At 48.7% G+C, this 19,234-nt stretch overlaps 2 protein-coding genes across 3 annotated transcripts; both read right to left on the bottom strand.

Moving 5' to 3' along the window:
* Positions 1–321: 321 nt before the first annotated feature.
* On the bottom strand, positions 322–17,577 carry LOC126939562 (somatotropin-like). 2 transcript variants are annotated; one of them, XM_050764986.1, is made up of 5 exons: positions 17,497–17,577; positions 1,477–1,637; positions 1,134–1,253; positions 877–1,041; positions 322–627 (listed from the first exon to the last, which is right to left on the bottom strand). In XM_050764986.1, the coding sequence occupies exons 1-5, from the start codon at positions 17,504–17,506 to the stop codon at positions 430–432; spliced, it is 654 nt and encodes a 217-aa protein (XP_050620943.1). In that variant the 5' UTR covers positions 17,507–17,577; the 3' UTR covers positions 322–429. The 2 variants fall into 2 exon arrangements, with proteins under 2 accessions (XP_050620943.1, XP_050620944.1); XM_050764987.1 differs by lacking the exon at positions 17,497–17,577 and adding an exon at positions 1,913–2,071.
* On the bottom strand, positions 16,015–17,466 carry LOC126939476 (somatotropin-like). The gene is given in 6 exon segments (XM_050764825.1): positions 16,015–16,169; positions 16,172–16,211; positions 16,465–16,629; positions 16,724–16,798; positions 17,076–17,282; positions 17,410–17,466. Coding segments are annotated over 6 exon segments (699 nt in total).
* Positions 17,578–19,234: the final 1,657 nt, after the last annotated feature.

The following is a 19,234-nucleotide window of genomic DNA, read 5'->3' as shown; positions in this document are numbered from 1 at the left end:
TTCCCGCTCCTGGAGGGCCAGGTTTGGTGTTACTGGTGATGGTGGGGGAGGAAGAAATGCCTTCAAGTCATCTCTGGGATGACTAATGAGCTATGACCAGCAAGCTGGGACCACTGAGCTGGTGGAATGGCCTTAGTGAGTAACAGACTGCAGTGATGTGTCAGCTTTCTTCTGGCCCAGGAACAGTCAAATCTTTTATATTTCAGCGGCCTGGTTCCCAATAGACCCTGCAGGCCCTACAGGTCATCTTCCCAAGCTGCCCCTTGCTCCATACCACCCCCTTCCACCCCAAAATATTATAGAAGGACACCTAGCCAGACAAAATGATACAACTTAATTTTATTAGGACATGGCTGGTGGGCACTGGAGTGGCACCTTCCGGAGCCAGGAGAGGCACTGGCAAGGGGTCACAGGATGCCACATGGGCACCTAGAAGCCACAGCTGCCCTCCACAGAGCGGCACTGCACCATGCGCAGGAATGTCTCGACCTTGTTCGTGTCCTTCCTGAAACAGTGGAGCAGCCAGTAGTTCTTGAGCAGTGTGTCATCATTGTGCGAGTTTGTGTCAAACTTGCTGTAGGTCTGCTTGAAGATCTGCCCAGTCCGGGGGCTACCATCTTCCAGCCTCTGCAAAGTGAAGGAAGAGAAGGAGAGGCCAAGTGCTTGGTCACTGTTCCCTCCCTGTCTCATTCATTCATTTTCCTCCCTCCCCTCCAAGGGAGAAAGGCCTGGAGGATTCACCAGGGGAAATGAAGAATAAGGTGAGTTCTCTTGGGTCAGTGCCTGACTGCTAAAAAGAGGGCAGCATTGTTTCTCTCCCCCAGCCCTCGAAGCCAGTGAGGTTCCAGGGTTGGGGACCCCTGGCGCCACCCTCACCCCCATCAGCGTTTGGATGCCTTCCTCTAGGCTTTTTAGGAGGTCATAGATGTCGCTGTCCGAGGTGCCATACACCAGCCTGTTGGCAAACACACTCCTGAGGAACTGCACGGGCTCCAGCCAGGACTGGATGAGCAGTAGGGAGATGTGGAGCAGCTCTAGGTTCTGCAGGGGAAGGACCGGAAGTGGCTGTGCTGCCCGTGGCTCTGACCACAGGCCTCCCCCATCCCTGCCTGGGGGAGAAGGCATCCACTCACGGATTTCTGTTGTGTTTCCTCCATGTTGGAGGGTGTGGGAATAGACTCTGAGAAGCAGAGGGAGGTCTGGGGGTTCCGCAGGAATGAATACTTCTGTTGCTTTGGGATATAGGCTTCTTCCTAGGAGGAGGACCCCGCCACCAAGAAGGACTGCCGGTTTCTATGCTGGGGACCAGCTCCCATTGTTACTTTTCTGGGAACCTCACTCAGCATATGCTCATCTTCCTGCATTTTCGCTTCAGAAAACAACCCTGAACTCCTTAGTCTCCTCCCATGACTTCCCAGGGGGGAAAGTCACCCCTTCTTGCCACCCCAGACGCGCACCCATTCCCCAAAAGCTTACAAACTCCTGGTAGGTGTCAAAGGCCAGCCGGTGCAGGCGATAGGCGTGGATCATAGCGTTGTCAAAAAGCCTGGATAAGGGTACGCTTGGGACCCTACCAGCCTCTTGAAGCCAAGGCAGGCAGAGGAGGGCAAAAGCCAGGAGCAGGGACGTCTGGGAGCCTGGGGAGAAACCGGAGGACAACGGAGGAGGCCGAGAGCAAGAGGCCAGCACTGTCCCTGGCCCAGGAGCTGTTTTTTTTTTTTTTTTTTTTTCCTCTCTCTCCATCCCTTCAGGGTCCAGGAACATTGTGAGATTGGCCAAATATCTGGGCTTAGATGGTGATACTCACATTCAGAAGCCCCAAACCTGAGGATTAGTTTCCCCGTCCCATCTACAGGGCGCCGCCTCTTCCTTCGGGACACATCGTGTGGAAATGGATTTTACGGGCGCTTACCTGCAGCCATTGCAGCTAGGTGGGCTGTCCACAGGACCCTGAGTGGTTCGGGGAGTTGGGCCTTGGGATCCTGGAGTGGTCTCTTTTGGGCCCTTTTTATACCCTAGCCCCTTATCTCTCGCTGCTTGACCCCACCTGTTTCTCTGTACGTTTATGCATGGGGCCACTGACGTGCCTGTGCTAATGGCTAATTTAGAAGCTCCTCCCACACATGCTGGCATCATGCCCCCTGGCTTGTCATGTTTCCCTTCCCACCGTCACCAACACTGTGTGGGTTGTGCACAGAGTGTCAGCCAGAGATATCACCCAACTTGTCCTCTCTTTAAGGAGAAGGTGGGTGTCCTCTGGCAGCACGCCATGGTGGCCAACCTCAACACAGGGAAGGATATCAGTATAGCCCGTCCTTGAGACCCATACTGACCCTATCCCACTCTCTATCCTATCCCTTTCTTCCACCCCGCATGGTTCCCCTCCACCAAGCAGAGAGAATGTGTGTGTTGCGAAATGGGGCCAAACACAGCCAATAAATTGTGGGGGTTCTGGGCACGATTCAGTCCTGAATTCCACTTTTGCTGACTCCTCCTGGGCCCGCCTGAGGCAGCTGGATGCAGTGCTAACACTGACCACTAGAGGGAACCAACCCTGCCCTTTGCTCTCCCCTTTCCCTGAGCCTTTGGGGGCTTCCCCAGGTCCCTGGGGATGAAGAACCCAGACTCAAGGTATTGCCCCAGCTCCTTGGACCGGCAGCAGAGATACAAACCAAGAAACAGAAATCCCGGGGACAGACAGGAACCACAAGCGTTTCCTCCCCTAGCCCTGAAATCTTCAGAGAATCTCAAAGTTAGAAGAGCTCTTGAAGGTTTGAGTGTCTTTCCCGGTTTTGAAACTCAGAACACATCAGGCCGAAAGACGCCCTATGCAGCCGTGGAAGCCCCTCCTCTTTTTTCTCCTCCTCCTTTCCAGATCTGTATAGAGCTTATCCATTGCCAAGGGCCTGCCTGTGCATTCCCACGTCTGACCTGCCACTTGTCTTGTGAAGGAGGTATTATTATCACCCCATTTCACAGGTCAAGACACTGAGGTTAAGAGAGTCTGACTACATGAGCTACCTCAGCCAGGGCAGTCGATCTCCACAACCTTGCTCTCTTCCCACATTGTGTCATTCAAAGTCCTTTCTCAAGGCGTGGCACGGTGGCTCATGCCTGTAATCCCAGCACTTTGGGAGGCTGAGGTGTGTGGATCAGCTGAGGTCAGGAGTTCAAGGCCAGACTAGCCAACATGGCAAAACTCCATCTCTCCTAAAAATACAGAAATTAGCTGGGCATGGTGGCACAAGCCTTTAATCCCAGTTATTCAGGAGGGTGAGGTGGTAGAATCGTTTGAACCCAGGAGGCAGAGTTTGCTGTGTGCCAATATCGTGCCACTGCACTCCAGCCTTGGGGAAAGAGCAAGTCTCCATAGAAAAAAAAAAAAGTCCTTTCTCCAGAGCAGGTAGTATTGTGCTACTCAGTTACATAGTTATTTTAGTTTCTTTCTCCTTCCTTCCTTCCTTCCTTCCTTCCTTCCTTCCTTCCTTCCTTCCTTCCTTCCTTCCTTCCTTCCTTCCTTTCTTTCTTTCTTTCTTTTTCTTTCTTTCTTTCTTTCTTTCTTTCTTTCTTTCTTTCTTTCCTTCCTTGTTTCTTTCTCTCTCTCTTTCTTTCTTTCTCTTTCTCTCTTTCTCTCTTACTCTTTCTTTCTCTCTCTCTCTCTCTTTCTTTCTCTTTCTTTCTTTTTTTTTTTTTTTTTTTGAGACGGAGTCTCGCTCAGTCACCCAGGCTGGAGTGCAGTGGCGCTATATCGGCTCACTACAAGCTCCGCCTCCCGGGTTCACGCCATTCTCCTGCCTCAGCCTCCCGAGTAGCTGGGACTACAGGCGCCTGCCACCTCGCCCGGCTAGTTTTTTTGTATTTTTTAGTAGAGACGGGGATTCACCGTATTAGCCAGGATAGTATCGATCTCCTGACCTCGTGATTCGCCTGTCTCGGCCTCCCAAAGTGCTGGGATTACAGGCTTGAGCCACCACGCCTGGCCCTTCCTTCCTTCCTTCCTTCCTTCCTTCCTTCCTTCCTTCCTTCCTTCCTCTCTCTCTCTTTCTCTCTCTTTCTTTCTTTCTTTCTTTCTTTCTTTCTTTCTTTCTTTCTTTCTTTCTTTCTTTCTTTCTTTCTTTCTTTCTTTCTTTCTTTCTTTCTTTCTTTCTTTCTTTCTTTCTTTCTTTCTTTCTTTCTTTCTTTCTTTCTTTCTTTCTTTCTTTCTTTCTTTCTTTCTTTCTTTCTTTCTTTTCTTTCTTTCTTTCTTTCTGTCTTTCTTTCTTTCTTTCCGTCTTTCTTTCTTTCTTTGGAGATGGAGTCTCATTCTGTTGTCCAGGCTGGAGTGCAGTGGCATGATCTTGCCTCACTGCAACCTCCACTTCCTGGGTTCAAGTAATTCTCCTGCCTCAGCCTCCCTAGTAGCTGGGTTTACAGGCACCCTCCACTATGGCAGACTAAGTTTTGTACTTTTTTATTAGAAATGGGGTTCACTATGTTGGCCAGGCTAGTCTCAAACTCTTGACTTTATGTGATCCACCCTCTCTGGCCTCCCAAAGTCCTGAGATTAGTGGCATGAGCCACCGCTCCCAACCCAGTTATTTCAGCTTCTAAATCCCTCTGAGTGCAGGGATCCTGCCCCCAACACAAGGGGATCTTTGCCTCATTTTGTCTTTCCATAAGGGGCAGATTGTTCTTTATTCCCAGGTGAGAATAGCGCAGTGGCATGGGGTGCCTTGTGGAAACCTCACAACAGGACAAGGCAAAGGCAGAGAAAGCCAGGACTGAGCCTCCTGTCTCCTGGTGCCCAGGGTTGGGGTTGTTTCACTGTCATCTGGAGGTCACAAGCATCAGATGCCCCCAGAGGTGAGAGCAGGAAAGAACATCCTCACGGGCACTGAAATCATGCCCCGCTGAATTTAAGAGCATCTAGCACTTGACACTGTAGAAACACAAGCAAGGAAACAAGGAAACATTTCTAGAAGTGGTTGACTGTGGTGTTGGCAACCAACATTGAAAACCCACAGCCCTGTGGCCCAGGATGTGAATGCTGTGGCCCTGCCATCTCCCCCCTTTCAGAGCAGAAGACAGGGCTCCTTTTTCTGCCGTCATTCCCGAAGCATTACCCGACCAGCGCCCCAGACTCATCATCTGCTGGGAGTGCACTGGGCTGTGGGCTGTTCTCCAGGCAGGGCTGCAGGAGGGTCCAAGAGCAGTGTCATCAATGGTACCAGCTCTGAGAAAGATGGGGCCAAGAGAGGGTGCACACACCACTTTCCCCATTCTCCTTCCAGCACCAGCAAAGAGGAGGAGCCAGGTGGGAATGGAGGAGGGTCCCTGAGCTCCACGTAGCTTCTGCCTCCCCCACCATCCTTTCTCCAATGTGAACTGGGACAGACGGCACCCCATGACAGGGTCTTTTAGCCAGTGCTGGGGACTTAGATGTGGATTTTCGGCCATGGAAGAAGTCTCCAGCCGCCCTTAGGAATGAGGGCAGCAGGGGCCCTAACTGGGGACCACTCCAGAACTGCGCAGGTGGGCACAGGGCTGGCGAGGCTCCCCAGACAGGTTACTGCCAGAAGCACGTGGGATCAGCCAGGGCAGGGGAGTGTCTCTTCTCACCTCTCCACTTCTGTTGACCCCAGAGTTATGGTGACTCAGAGGACTCCAGGGACCCCTGGGGAAACAACTTTACAAAGGGTTACCATGGCAACCATGGACCAGAGGGAAGAACTGAGGCCCACAGGTGTGGGCAGAAGTCGGTGATCCTTTTCTCTAGTCTCGATCTTCCCAGGGCCTTGAGCAATGGAGACCATGTCCATCATTCATTGCTAGTAAAAAATCAACTTTGAGGTAGACTTGGGATTTTCCTGACAGTCCTGGGAAGTGGCCCACTGTTGGGGCATCACTTGGGGCCAGATCCCTGGCTCCTGCAGGCTGAGAGACTACCCAACAAGAGCCTCTGCATGGCCAGTGGGGAGAGACTGGGCTTCGCACTTCTGGTATCAGCTTCAAAAGGCTCAGGATAGGTCAGATGCGGTGGCTCACAGCTGTAATCCTTCCACTTTGGGAGGCCGAGGCAGGTGGATCATGAGGTCAGGAGTTCAAGACCATCCTGGCCAAGATGGTGAAACCCTGACTCTACTAAAAATAGAAAAATTAGCCTTGCGTGGTGGCACTGCCCCTGTAATTCTAGCTACTGGGGAGGCTGAGACACAAGAATTGCTTGAACCCAGGAGGCAGAGGTTGCCTTGAGCCAAGACTGCACCACTGCACTCCAGCCTGGGCGACAGAGTGAGACTGACTTTGTCTCCAAAAAAAAAAAAAAAAAAAAAAAAAAGAAACAAACAAAACAAAAGAAAAGTAGAAAAATCCCCATCTCTGAGTTCACCATTACCTAGCTCCTTATCCACTGAGATGCAAAAATGGGAAGCAGGGGCCCCAGGGCCACCAGGGACAGAGCAGCATTATCATTTAGTCTGAATCCATAAAAACAACCTAGGTTTCATCTCGGACTCCCTGCTCATAGGGAAGGTGGGAAAGAAGAGTTGGCAAAAAGCAGGGAGCTGCTAGTGCTCCCTCGGGAAGGAAAACTGTTGGGTGGAGTGGACAGCATTTGGGTGAGGGGAGGAGAGGGAGCAGGGTGTGAAGGGAGGGAGGGAGTGTGGTGCACTGAACTCGGCTGTTTGGGAAACTGTTTTTGTAGACAAGCCACGGTTAGAGGAACCCGTTGCTCTGGCAAACAGACCTCACTGGAAGGGATGGAACACATGCTCGCCTGTGTCCCAAAGGGAAACCCAGCTTCAGCCTTGGTGTGTACCCGGAATGGGGTGGTCGTTGACTTTGAAGTGCCACAGAAGGCAACCCAGAACCACACCGGAACCTACTGCTGCACAGCCACTAACCAGCTGGGCTCTGTCAGCAAAGACATTGCTGTCATTTTTCAAGGTAACCTTTGCTGCCCTGCTGTCAGGCGCAGGATGGAAACCCCTTAGGGGTTTGGGATTCTTAAACAAATGTGAAAATCAGAAAGATTCTACTAGGTTGGGAAGAATGAGACTCAGAAGTGGGCCTGGTGGGCGATGGTGGGTGATCCTCGTACTTTGTGGTCTTCCTAACTCAATCTTCTGTGCTTGGACAGGACTGGATGAAAGAATCAGCTCTACCCTCTTTGTCGTTATTACCGTTGCCCTTGGAGTGGGTGTCATCACCATAGCACTGTCTTTGAGCTATCGGCCCTGCAAGGTGGACCGGGGGAAATTGCTCTATAGACAGAAAGAGGAGGACAAAGAGGAAGAAAGCCAGTTTGCTGTTGAGGAAGAGAAAAGTACAACTCATATAATTGACAGCTATTTGATTGAATGAGACTTCTGCTACTGTGGTTTCCCAGGGAGAAGGGATAGAGGAGAAAGGAAGAAACAGAATGGCAGGCTGCATTTCCCTTTGTGTTCTTCTGTCTGTAAAATAGTGTTTCAGGCCCCCATATCCCATGTGTCCAATATGTCCAGAAGCTCACCTTTCTCTCTCTGTCACCTTTTTTTTTTCCAAGATAGAGTCTCGCTCTTGTTACCTAGGCTGGAGTGCAATGATGCGATCTTGGCTCACTGCAACTTCAGTCTCTCGGGTTGAGGTGATTCTCCTGCCTCAGCCTCCCCAGGAGCTGGGATTACAGGTGCACACCACCACAGCAGGCTAATTTTTGTATTTGTCTTAGAGGTGGGGTTTCACCATGTTGGCCAGGCTGGTCTCATACTCCTGTCTTCAAGTGATTCGCCTACCATGGCCTCCCAAAGTTCTGGGACTACAGGTGTGAGCCACTGCGCCCAGCCACCTTTCTCTTTTGATCTCACTCTAGTCATTAGGAATCTCAGTCTCAATGTTTGATTTTTTTTTTTTTTTTTGAGACGGAGTCTCGCTCTGTCGCCCAGGCTGGAGTGCAGTGGCCGGATCTCAGCTCACTGCAAGCTCCGCCTCCCGGGTTCACGCCATTCTCCTGCCTCAGCCTCCCGAGTAGCTGGGACTACAGGCGCCCGCCACCGCGCCCGGCTAGTTTTTTGTATTTTTTAGTAGAGACAGGGTTTCACCGTGTTAGCCAGGATGGTCTCGATCTCCTGACCTCGTGATCCACCCGTCTCGGCCTCCCAAAGTGCTGGGATTACAGGCTTGAGCCACCGCGCCCGGCCCAATGTTTGATTTTTAAGAAGGCCTCTTGTGCTTTGCCAGTTGCATCATCAGTCCACTCTTAGATCTTAAAAAACAAACAAAAAAAAAAGAATCTGTCCTTTCCTCATGCTTCGCACTGCCCTTTTCTCTTAAACATCATACTAAAGTCAGGCACATCTTAGAAATGCAACTCATATTTCATGGTTTTCTGATTTCTAACTGGGAACTCAATTTGTAGTCCAGGGACAGGACTTTGAAGGGAGTAAGTATCAAATACGGGGCTAGGAGTCAGAGCTCTGTTCCCATCTCCACTTTTCCTTGCTCCCCTGACCTGGGCTTCTGGAGTGCCAGCTCCCAGAGATGAGCTTGTTGACATCATTAAGGATCAGTGGCAAGCTTCAACTCAGTAACCATCTGTTGTAGGTCTTGAGGGAGTATACAGATGGTAAGAAATTCCACTTTGGGCCGGACAAGCATCCTATCTAGCCCAGTGTTCTGTCTGTGAAGTAGAAGGTAGAGTTCTTCCATGGAATTGGCCTCATAGGTTAAGCACTCCAAACATCTCTGAATTCCTTTTGACAGAGAGATCAACTGTGAGTTCTCATTTGCCAGTTTTCTTTTTTTTACCCATATGGGTGTCTAGGTTAGAGTTCCAATGTTTACTCTCCCTTTTCATCTGTCTGCATATTTTCATCTGTCTGCAAACAATTTCCCTGAAGCTTCAAGAGGAATCCTCTTGTGAAAATGTTCATATGATTTTATGATTCAGCTTCCTTCCCTGTCTTTGGGAAAGAGTATATTCACCCTTGGAGAAGGCATGAGGAATCATAAAACCAGATCTTTTCTCCCAAATCAGTCAAGAAATGTTCACTGAAATGTTGCTGTGGTAAAAATAAAAGTGATTTTGTGATACCAAATGCATTTCCCTTCCCTTCTGTGTCATTGCTGAAAGCTCTTATTATGTCAAATAGTTGCATTTTATAACTTTTCTTTTTTTTTTTTTACATGGAGTCGCACTGTGTTGCCCATGCTGGAGTGCCGTGGCGTGATTTCGGTTCGCGTCAACCTTCAACCTCAGTTCAAGCAATTCTCTGCCTCAGCCTCGCAAGTAACTGCAATTACAAGTGCTTACCACCATGCCCAGCTAACTTTTTGTGTTTTAGTGGAGACAGGGTTTCACCATCTTGGCCAGGCTGGTCTTGAAGTCCTGACCTTGTGATCCACCCACCTTGGCCTCCTAAAGTGCTGGGATTACAGGTGTGAGCCACCGCTCCCGGCTGCATTTTATAACTTTAAGTACAATTTCAAAGGGAATAACACGGTGTTGATAGCATAAACAACCAGCCCAGGTTAGGGTGTGCATTAGCTCAGGGCAGCAGACTATTTTACCTGTTTCAAAAGTGAAAATCAGGCCAGCGGCGGTGGCTCACATCTGCAATCCCAGCACTTTGGGAGGCTGAGGTGGGCGAATCACTTGAGCCCTGGAGTTTGCAAATAGCTGGGGCAACATGGCGAAACCCCATTTCTTAACCCACATCTAGTGGCACGTTCCTGTAGTCCCAGCACTTGAGAGTCTGAGGTGGGAGGATCACTTGAGTGCGGGAGGTGGAGGGTCGCAGCGAGTTGAGATCATGCACTGCACTCCAGCCTGGGCTACAGAGCCAGACCCTGTCCCAAAAACAAATCAAAGGAAACAAAAACGAAAACTAGAGTTCAGATTTCCAGATAGAGAGAGGTGCATAGCTTTCCAAATAGCAGATACTAGCCAGAAAAAACGGTGGCATCAGACAGCAGAGGGAAAACATTTTCCCATTCTTCCCAGACCTCCTCTCAGTCTGGTGTTGTAGATTAAGAGTAAAAATAACCCTTTGGTTTCATCACATGCAAGGCTGTGGGGATACAGCAGTGAACAAAACATTGTCCCTGGCTTCCACAAATGTATTAGGAAAGCTATTTAGACAAATAAGTAGGAGATTACATTTGTGCATGAACTCCTATGACTGGGCAGACAGATTGTTATGAGAAAGCATAACTCGGATCAAGGAAGGCTTCCTGGAGGGACATGAAGTATCTTGACTTTGCAAAATAGCATCATCCCCGAACATGACCTTTTCAACCTGGATGTTTCCACTAGGTGGAGCTACTGCTCTCTCATCCTGTGAGTCTAATATAAATCATCCACTTTCCCAGAATTGAGCATTTGGGGAAGTAAGTTAAGAAGCATGTTTCAGAGACAGGAGTATAGAGCCGCCCCATCCGGGGATCCACAGCCATTTCGGTGTCAGAATCAGCTGCATCAGGGCTGTAGTTATCCTGTATCTGCAAATGCTGCCTCATGGCCTCAGTGCCTTGAAGCAGAGCGAATCCAAAAAGGAAGGGAAAAATGAGCCAGGCGTGGTGGTGTGCACCTGTAATCCCAGCTGCTGGGGAGGCTGAGGCAGGAGAATCGCTTGAACCCGGGGCGCGGAGGTTGTAGTGAACTGAGATGGCGGCATTGCACTTCAGCCTGGGCAACCGAGTGAGACTCCTGTCTTGAAGAAAATTAAAGCAAAAACAAACAAACAAATACAAAACAAAGCAAACAAAACCAAAAAGGGAGGAAGAAGGGGGCCACTTGGACTTTCTAGTTCCAGCAGGGAGAGCCTGGAGGCTTAGCCGGCTGCTGCCTTTGCTTGTCACTGCCACAGGGTGTCAGTGTTGACAGATGGTCCCACACAGTACCATCAAACCAAGTGGGTCTGCAGATCCGGGTTCCCAGCTGCTGTGGATCTCTGAGGAGGAGGATCTGCTTCTTCGGGGCCTGGTCCAGCTGCGGGTGTCCTCTTGCTTGGGTTTCCAGGGTTCCAGTTCCTTCCTGAAGGATATTCCCCACCACCAGGGGTCAGGCGCCCCTTCTCTTTGACTCTCTTTTTTTTTTTTTTGGAGACCGAGTCTCGCTCTGTCTCCCAGGCTGGAGTTCAGTGGCGCGATCTCGGCTCACTGCAAATTCCACCTCCCGGCTTCAAGCAATTTTCCTGCCTCAGCCTCTGGAGTAGCTGGGATTACAGGTGTGCGCCATCACGCCCGGCTAATTTTTGTGTTACTGGTAGAGATAGGGTTTCATCATGTTGGCCTTGTTGTTCTCAAACTCCTGACCTCAGGTGATCTGCCCACCTCCCAAAGTGCTGGGATTTCAGGCTGAGCCACCATGCCTGGCTTCACTGATTCTTAAAGCAGGAAGGGTCTCACATCTCTCTTCCAGTATAATAGAGCTTCTGAGGGTAGCTGCCTTCATTGTCTATAGGAGGAGGCCCTAACCCCTAAATGGTTTTGATCATATTGTTTCTGAACATTATAACAATCAGCTTAGGCTTAAGTTACAGCTACCTTGATTATCTCCAGAGGAAGAGTGGCCTTTAATGCTCCAAAAGTTTATCGTCTTTATTATTATTTTTGAGACAGAATCTTGCTCAGCCACCCAGCTGCAGTGCAGTGGCCTGATCGGCTCAGTGCAACTCTGCCTCCTGGGCTGGAATGATTCTTGTGCCTCAGTAGCTGGGAATACAGGTGTGTACCACCACACCTGGCTAATTTTTATATATTTAGTAGAGATGGGGTGCCACCATGTTGGCCAGGCTGGTCTCGAACTTCTGACCTCCTCCCGCCTCAGCCTCCCAAAGTGCTGAGATTACAGGTGTGAACCACCGTGCCTGGCTGTTTATCCTCTCAAGGATGGTCAGGGTGGCATTCTGGTGTCTTTCTCTCTAGACCCGAGAAAGCATAAGTTATATCTTTAGTGGGACTTCTTACCATAGGATTAATAATAGTATTTACCTTAGAGAGTTATAGTTAGAAAGAAATGACCTAATACTTGTAATAAAGTAACATGGTACTGGAGACATGTGTTCACATTTGTTGGTTTTTATTATTACACTGATAATTCTGGTGGGAATTAAGCACATCATTATAATCACAGTAAACTCAAAGGGAGAATCAGAAATCCATGGTAACCTTGAGGGCCATCAAAAGTCATAGACACCGTGCACAGCTTTCCGATTTTTCTAGTCTTTTTCTTGCTCCTTCCACTACTTTCCCCCCAGTTTGGTCCCCTAAGATTTAGAACTACTAGTAGGGTGACCAGTCCTATTAGCTGAGTTTGCATTGAGCTGAGGGATTCTTCAAGGAACGTGGGACTTTTAGTGTTGACATTGAGAAAGTCTGCTGAAAACCAGGACAAGTTGGTAACCCTAATCCCAGCGGTGCTCATTTTGTGCCTCAGCATCCAGGGCCTTCTGAATTAAAGAAGCAGCCAGGCAAAGTATCAGCTTGTCTTGGCCTAGAAGCCCAGACCTGATAATTCAGAAGAAAAGAGAACAGATAAGTTCTGCTCTCAACTGTGTATAAAGGGAAAAAACCCACCATGTATATTTCGACAATGCTCATGGAAGAAATTCAGAAGTGGTCATTTTTAGGTTAGGGTAAATTCAGAAAAATGACAGAGTCAGGAAAACATTATCCCAGGGGTCAAGAATGACTCGAGCTCTGCCTACTGAACTCTTCCTTGTGCCAGTCTTGCTAATTTTATCTTCAGGGAGAGTTTTCATTAGAAAATACCATTAAGGGTCAGGCGCGGTGGCTCATGCCTATATTCCCAGCACTTTGGGAGGTTAAGGCGGGTGAATACCTTGAGGCCAGGAGTTTGAGACCAGCCTGGCCAACATGGTGAAACCCTGTCTTTACTAAAAATACAAAACGTAGCCCTGTCTGGTGGTGCACACTTATAATCCCAGCTACTCAGGAGGCTGAGGCATGAGGATCATTTGAACCCAGGAGGTGGAGGTTGCAGTGAGCTGAGATTACACCACCACACTTCAGCCTCTGTCTCAAAAACAAAAATAGACTATTAACATTTTTTAGTTGTGAGAAGATATAAAAATTTCCATCTTAACCATTTTACGTATATAATTCAGTCACGTCAAAGTACATTCACATTGTCATGCAACCATCACCACCATCCATCTTCAGAACCCTTTTCATCTTGCACAGTCTAAACCCTTTGCTCATTAAATAGCTCCCTATTCCCTTCCTCCCCACAGCCTCTGGCAGTCACCATCCTACTTTTTGTCTCTATGAATTTGACTGCTCTGAGTACCTCATATGACTGATATCAGACAGTATTTGTCTTTTTGTGACTGGCTCAAGAGAAACACATTTTAGATGACTGGTTGGAATTAGGAGCAGGTGGAACCACAACTGGCCCAGGCCTCTCATCTTTTTCTCCTTTTTCCCTGTTCCACAAATACAACAGCTGTGGACACGTGGTCTCATCTCTGCGGTCCCTAACACAGTGGTTATCAACCTTGTTTACATATTAGAATCCCCTGGGAAAGTTTTCAAACTACTCTTGCCTGTACCAGATTCCAGGCTAATTATGTCAGAATCTCAGAGAGTGAGGGCTTACCTATGCATCGTTTACAAAACACCCTAGGCATCTCAAATTTGCAGTGGAAATTGCTGTCCACAGCAAGTTGATGAGCTGAAATGTGGAATAACAGTGGGTAAATCAAAAGAGTTTAAAGCAGATGGTCTTTAAGGTCTTTTTATATTCGAAAATGTGCAAAGTCATGTAGTATCTTTCTAATTCTCAACCAGCAGTGGTTGAGTGGATTCACCTACACCCGAGGGGAGCTGGGCGGACAGTCTCTGGAGTGTTGCTCCCCCTGCAGTTCAGTTATATGTTACGACCACCCCACTTTAGAACCCTCTTAGTCACCCAGGTAGGCGCTGGACATTGTCATTCCCCTGTCACGTGCAGTCAACAAATACTTACAAAGATGGGTCACCTTTCCTTTAAAAACACGCAAGCCAAGAGATAATGATAATTGTGTTCATTCCATTGACTTCTAAAGACCGTGAGATTTCTAAATAATTTTAAGGCCGAATGAAGGACATTGCAGGAATATTGATTCCAGCTCCGTACAAGAAATAGTTTTCTGCAGTGAGAGTGGTTTAATAGAATGAGGAGCCTTGTGAAAGTGATTCCTTTGGTTCTAGTGCTACACACTTGTATTTGGAATATTGACTTTAATGAATGCCGGAGGATAAGATTCCCAAAGTAGAAGAAACTAGACTGACTTATGAGGCCCTTCTAACTCCAAAATGCCATGAGTTTAAAGCCAGATAGTAGAAGAACGACGTAAGATGCAGGAATGACTTCTGAACTGAGAAATGCAGCAGCTCCAGAGTTCTGATTATTTCAGCTTTCAACCACTTCCCAAAGACTGAGTTATTAACTGTAAAATAGCCAAAAATGAACACAAGTGGGTCTTGTTATCAAGAAAATTTATTATAGTACATAAGAATCAGAACTTCTAAAGAAGATTAATTAGGGAGTTGATTATTTGCATTGCAGAATAATTCCTGACTTCATGAAATCATTTTTGGATACTAGAGTTCCTGTGAGCATTTTAGTATGGATTTATAGGTCACCAGTCACTTAGCCAAAGTGCTTGGGAGAGTAAAATCTTAACCCTAAAGAGCTAATCACCACTCTTTAGTGCTTATTTGGAAATAATAAACATCTGATATGTTTATATTTCCTTATTGTCATTAGAAAAACAATATAATTTCACTACAGGTGTTTAGACATGCCATCAGAAAACACAAAACATCCAAAAATTCAATGCAGAAATAACTACAATTTGAGTACTATAATATGTCAAAAATATCGTTGCGTTTAATCCTCAAATAATCCTTGTAAAGCAATATTATTATCTCAGCTTGGTGAAGTAATTTATTCAGGAGCAACAAATGACGTACAACCCAAATCTTTCTGATTCTTTCCCTTACACCAAGTTACCCCAATCAACATCACTTAGAACAAACTTGCTCACAAACAGCTTGGAGACCATGTGTGTTTGGGTTAATTTTTGCCCTTAATATATTTTCAGTATGTGTTGCCAGTGTTTAAATGTTAGATTTCACATAAAAGCCTGGATGTCCTGGCTGTCTCAAAGAATCAGAATGTCTGGAAGCCCAGTCCCTGCAGTCCTGATGGTGACAGGCTGGGTGGGTCCTACCTCAGCAGGGGCTTGAGTTCTGTAGATTGTGCTGGTTCCCACCCGTCTGTGTTGCATTCCCCAAAGGAAAGCGAGTGTCATCGGGGATTTATCCCCTCCCATCCAGCCCTCATTGCTTACGTTGTTATCTACCTGACACCTGTTGTCACTGCATTTGCAACCCCAAATAAACTCTCTCTTCCACTTCCCTTGCCCAAATTCAGATTCCAAATACTCTGGTTCTGTATGTCTGAAACTCATTTTTGCATTGTTCTCATTTCCCAAAGTAGTTGGGCTTAAGGAAAATTCATCTTAGAATTCTTCTGCCCAGAAGTAGTTCTATGACATTGTTTCCTCACCTGTTGGGAGTTTTTGCCTGTGCACTGAATAGCCCGTCTTGTTTTCATTTCTTCCTGCTCCTGGAGGGCCAGGTTTGGTGTTGCTGGTGATGGTGGAGGAGGAATAAATGACTTCAAGTTATCTCTGGGATGACCAATGAGCTATGACCAGAAAGCTGTGACCACTGACCTGGTGGAATGGCCTTAGTGAGTAATAGACAGCAGTGATGTGTCAGCTTTCTTCTGGTGCAGGAACAACCAAATCTCTTATATTTCAGTGGCCTGGTTCCCAATAGACCCTGCAGGCCCTACAGGTCGTCTTCCCAAGCTGCCCCTTGCTTCACACCACCACCTTCCACTCCATAATATTATAGAAGGACACCTAGCCAGACAAAATGATACAAGTTAATTTTATTAGGTCAAGGCTGGTGGGCACTGAAGTGGCACCTTCTGGGGCCAGGAGAGGCACTGGGAAGAGTTGCAGGATGCCACATGGGCACCTAGAAGCCACAGCTGCCCTCCACAGAGCAGCACTGCGCCATGCGCAGGAATGTCTCGACCTTGTCCATGTTCCTCCTGAAGCAGTGGAGCAGCCTGTAGTTCTCGAGCAGTGCATCATTGTTGTGTCAGTTTGTGTCAAACTTGATGTAGGTCGCTTGAAGACCTGCCCAGTCCGGGGGCTGCCATCTTCCAGCCTCTGCAAAGTGAAGGAAAAGAAGGAGAGGTCAAGTGCTTGGTCACTGTTCCCTCCCTGTCTCATTCATTCATTTTCCTCCCTCCCCTTCAGGGTGTAGAGAAAGGCCTGGAGGATTCACCAGGGGAAATGAAGAATAAGGTGAGTTCTCTTGGGTCAGGGCCTGACTGCTAAAAAGAGGGCAGCAGTGTTTCTCTCTCCCAGCCCTCGAAGCCAGTGGCGTTCCAGGGTTGGGGACCCCTGGCGCCACCCTCACCCCCATCAGCGTTTGGATGCCTTCCTCTAGGCTTTTTAGGAGGTCATAGACGTCGCTGTCCGAGGTGCCACACACTAGCCTGTTGGCAAACACACTCCTGAGGAACTGCACGGGCTCCAGCCATGACTGGATGAGCAGCAGGGAGATGCGGAGCAGCTCTAGGTTCTGCAGGGGAAGGACCGGCAGTGGCTATGCTGCCCGGGGCCTCTGACCACAGGTCTCCTGCATCCCTGCCTTGGGGGAGAAGGCATCCACTCACAGATTTCTGTTGCCTTTCCTCCATGTTGGAGGGTGTGGGAATAGACTCTGAGAAGCAGAGGGAGGTCTGGGGGTTCTGCAGGAATGAATACTTATTTTCCTTTGGGATATAGGCTTCTTCCTGGGAGAAGGACCACCCACCCCACCAACCAAGAAGGATCGCCGGTTTCTATGCTGGAGACCAGCTCCCATTGTTACTTTTCTGGGAACCTCACTCAGCATATGGTCATCTGCCTGCATTTTCGCTTCAGAAAAGAATCCTGAGCTCCTTAGTCTCCTCCCATTACTTCCCAGCGGGGGTAAGTCACCCCTTCTTGCCACCGATGTCGCGCCCCCATTCCCCAGGAGCTTACAAACTTCTGGTAGGTGTCAAAGGCCAGCTGGTGCAGGCGATGGGCGTGGAGCATAGCGTTGTCAAAAAACCTGGATAAGGGAACGGATTGGACGGCACCGGCCTCCTGAAGCCATGGCAGGCAGAGCAGGGCAAAAGCCAGGATCTGGGAGGTCCGGGAGCCTGGGGAGAGACCGGAGGGCAACGGAGGGAGCCGAAGAGCAAGAGGCTAGCACTCTCCCTGCCCCCGGAATTTTTTTTTTCTCTCTCCCCATCCCTCCAGGAATCAGGAACATTCTGAGATTGGCCAAAAATCTGGGCTTAGATGGCGATACTCACATTCAGAAACCCCAAACCTGAGGATTAGTGTCTCTGTGCCATCTACAGGGGCCGCCTCTTCCTTCGGGACACATCGTGCAGAAATGGATTTTAGGGGCGCTTACCTGCAGCCATTGCAGCTAGGTGGGCTGTCCACAGGACCCTGAGTGGTTCGGGGAGTTGGGCCTTGGGATCCTGGAGCGGGTCTCTTGTGGGCCCTTTTTATACCCTGGCCCCTTATCTCTCGCTGCTTGACCCCACTTGTTTCTCTGTACGTCACTGACGTGCCTGTGCTAATGGATAATTTAGAAGTTCCTCCCACACATGCTGGGATCATGCCCCCTGGCTTGTCATCTTTCTCTTCCCATCGTCACCAGCATTGTGAGGGTTGTGCCCAGAGTGTCAGGCAGAGATACTACCCAACCTGTCCTCTCTTTAAGGGTCAGGTGGGTGACCTCTGGCAGCACGCCATGGTGGAAAACCTGAACGTGGGGAAGGATGTCAGGATAGCCAGTCCTGGAGACCCCTACAGACCCCATCCCACTCTCTATCCTATCCCTTTCCTCCTCCCCACATGTTTCCCCTCCACCCTAGCAGAGAGAATGTACATTTTGGGAAAAGGAGCCAAACATATCCAATAAATTGTGGGGGTTCTGGGCACGATTCAGTCTTGAATTCCACTTTTGCTGATTCCTCCCGGGCCCGCCTGAGGCAGCTGGATGCAGTGCTAATACTGACCACTAGAGGGAACCAACCCCCCACTTTGCTCTCTCCTTTCCCTGAGCCTTGGGGTGGGGGTGGGGGTGGGTGCTCCCCCAGGTCCCTGGGGAGGAAGAACCCAGACTCAAGGTATTGCCCCAGCTCCTTGGACCTGCAGCAGAGATACAAGCCAAGAAACAGAAATCCTGGGGACAGACACGGACCACAAGTGCTTCCTCCCCTAGCCCTGAAATCATCAGAGAATCTCAAAGTTAGAAGAGTTCTTGAAGGTTTAAGTGTCTTTCCCGGTTTTGGAACTCAGAACACATCAGGCAGAAAGATGCCCTATGCAGCCGTGGAAGCCCTTCCTCTTTTTTCTCCCCCTCCTTTCCAGGTCTGTATAGAGCTTATCCAGTTGCCAAGGGCCTGCCTATGCATTCTCACGTCTGACCTGCCACTTGTCTTGTGTAATAGGTATTATTATCATCCCGTTTCACAGATCAGGAGACTGAGGCTGAGAGAGACTGATTGCATGAGGTACCTCAGCCAGGGCAGCAGATCTCCACAACCTTGCTCTTCCCACATAGTGTCATTCAAAGTCCTTTCTCCAGGCCGGGCGCGGTGGCTCATGCCTGTAATCCCAGCACTTTGGGAGGCTGAGGTGTGTGGATCACTTGAGGTCAGGAGTTCAAGGACAGACTAGCCAACATGGCAATACTCCCTCTCTACTAAAAATACAAAAGTAGCTGGGCATGGTGGCACAAGCCTTTAATCCCAGTTACTCGGGAGGGTGAGGTGGTAGAATCGCTTGAACCCAGGAGGCAGAGGTTGCAGTGAGCCAAGATCGGGCCACTGCACTCCAGCTTTGGGGACAGAAGGAGACTCCCTCTCAAAAAAAAAAAAAAGTCCTTTTTCCAGAGCAGGTAGTGTGGTGCTACTCAGTAACATAGTTATTTTAGTTTCTTTCTTTTCTTTCCTCCCTCCCTTCCTTTCTTTCTCTCTTTCTTTCTTTCTTTCTTTCTTTCTTTCTTTCTTTCTTTCTTTCTTTCTTTCTTTCTTTCTTCTTCCTTCCTTCCTTCCTTCCTTCCTTCCTTCCTTCCTTTCTTTCTTTCGATGGAGTCTCATTCTGTCATCCAGGCTGGAGTGCAGTGGCATGATCTTGCC

Source organism: Macaca thibetana, chromosome 16, assembly GCF_024542745.1.
Source record: "Macaca thibetana thibetana isolate TM-01 chromosome 16, ASM2454274v1, whole genome shotgun sequence".
In the NCBI taxonomy this organism is placed as follows: Eukaryota; Metazoa; Chordata; class Mammalia; order Primates; family Cercopithecidae; genus Macaca; species Macaca thibetana.
This window is presented reverse-complemented; position numbering and strand designations above follow the sequence as displayed.

Coding starts and splice junctions, on each gene's coding strand:
- LOC126939562 (XM_050764986.1), bottom strand. Junction 1,042..1,133: donor AGGAAACACAACAGAAATCC/GTGAGTGGATGC, acceptor CTTCCCCTGCAG/AACCTAGAGCTGCTCCACAT. Junction 628..876: donor GCATCCAAACGCTGATGGGG/GTGAGGGTGGCG, acceptor TTCACTTTGCAG/AGGCTGGAAGATGGTAGCCC.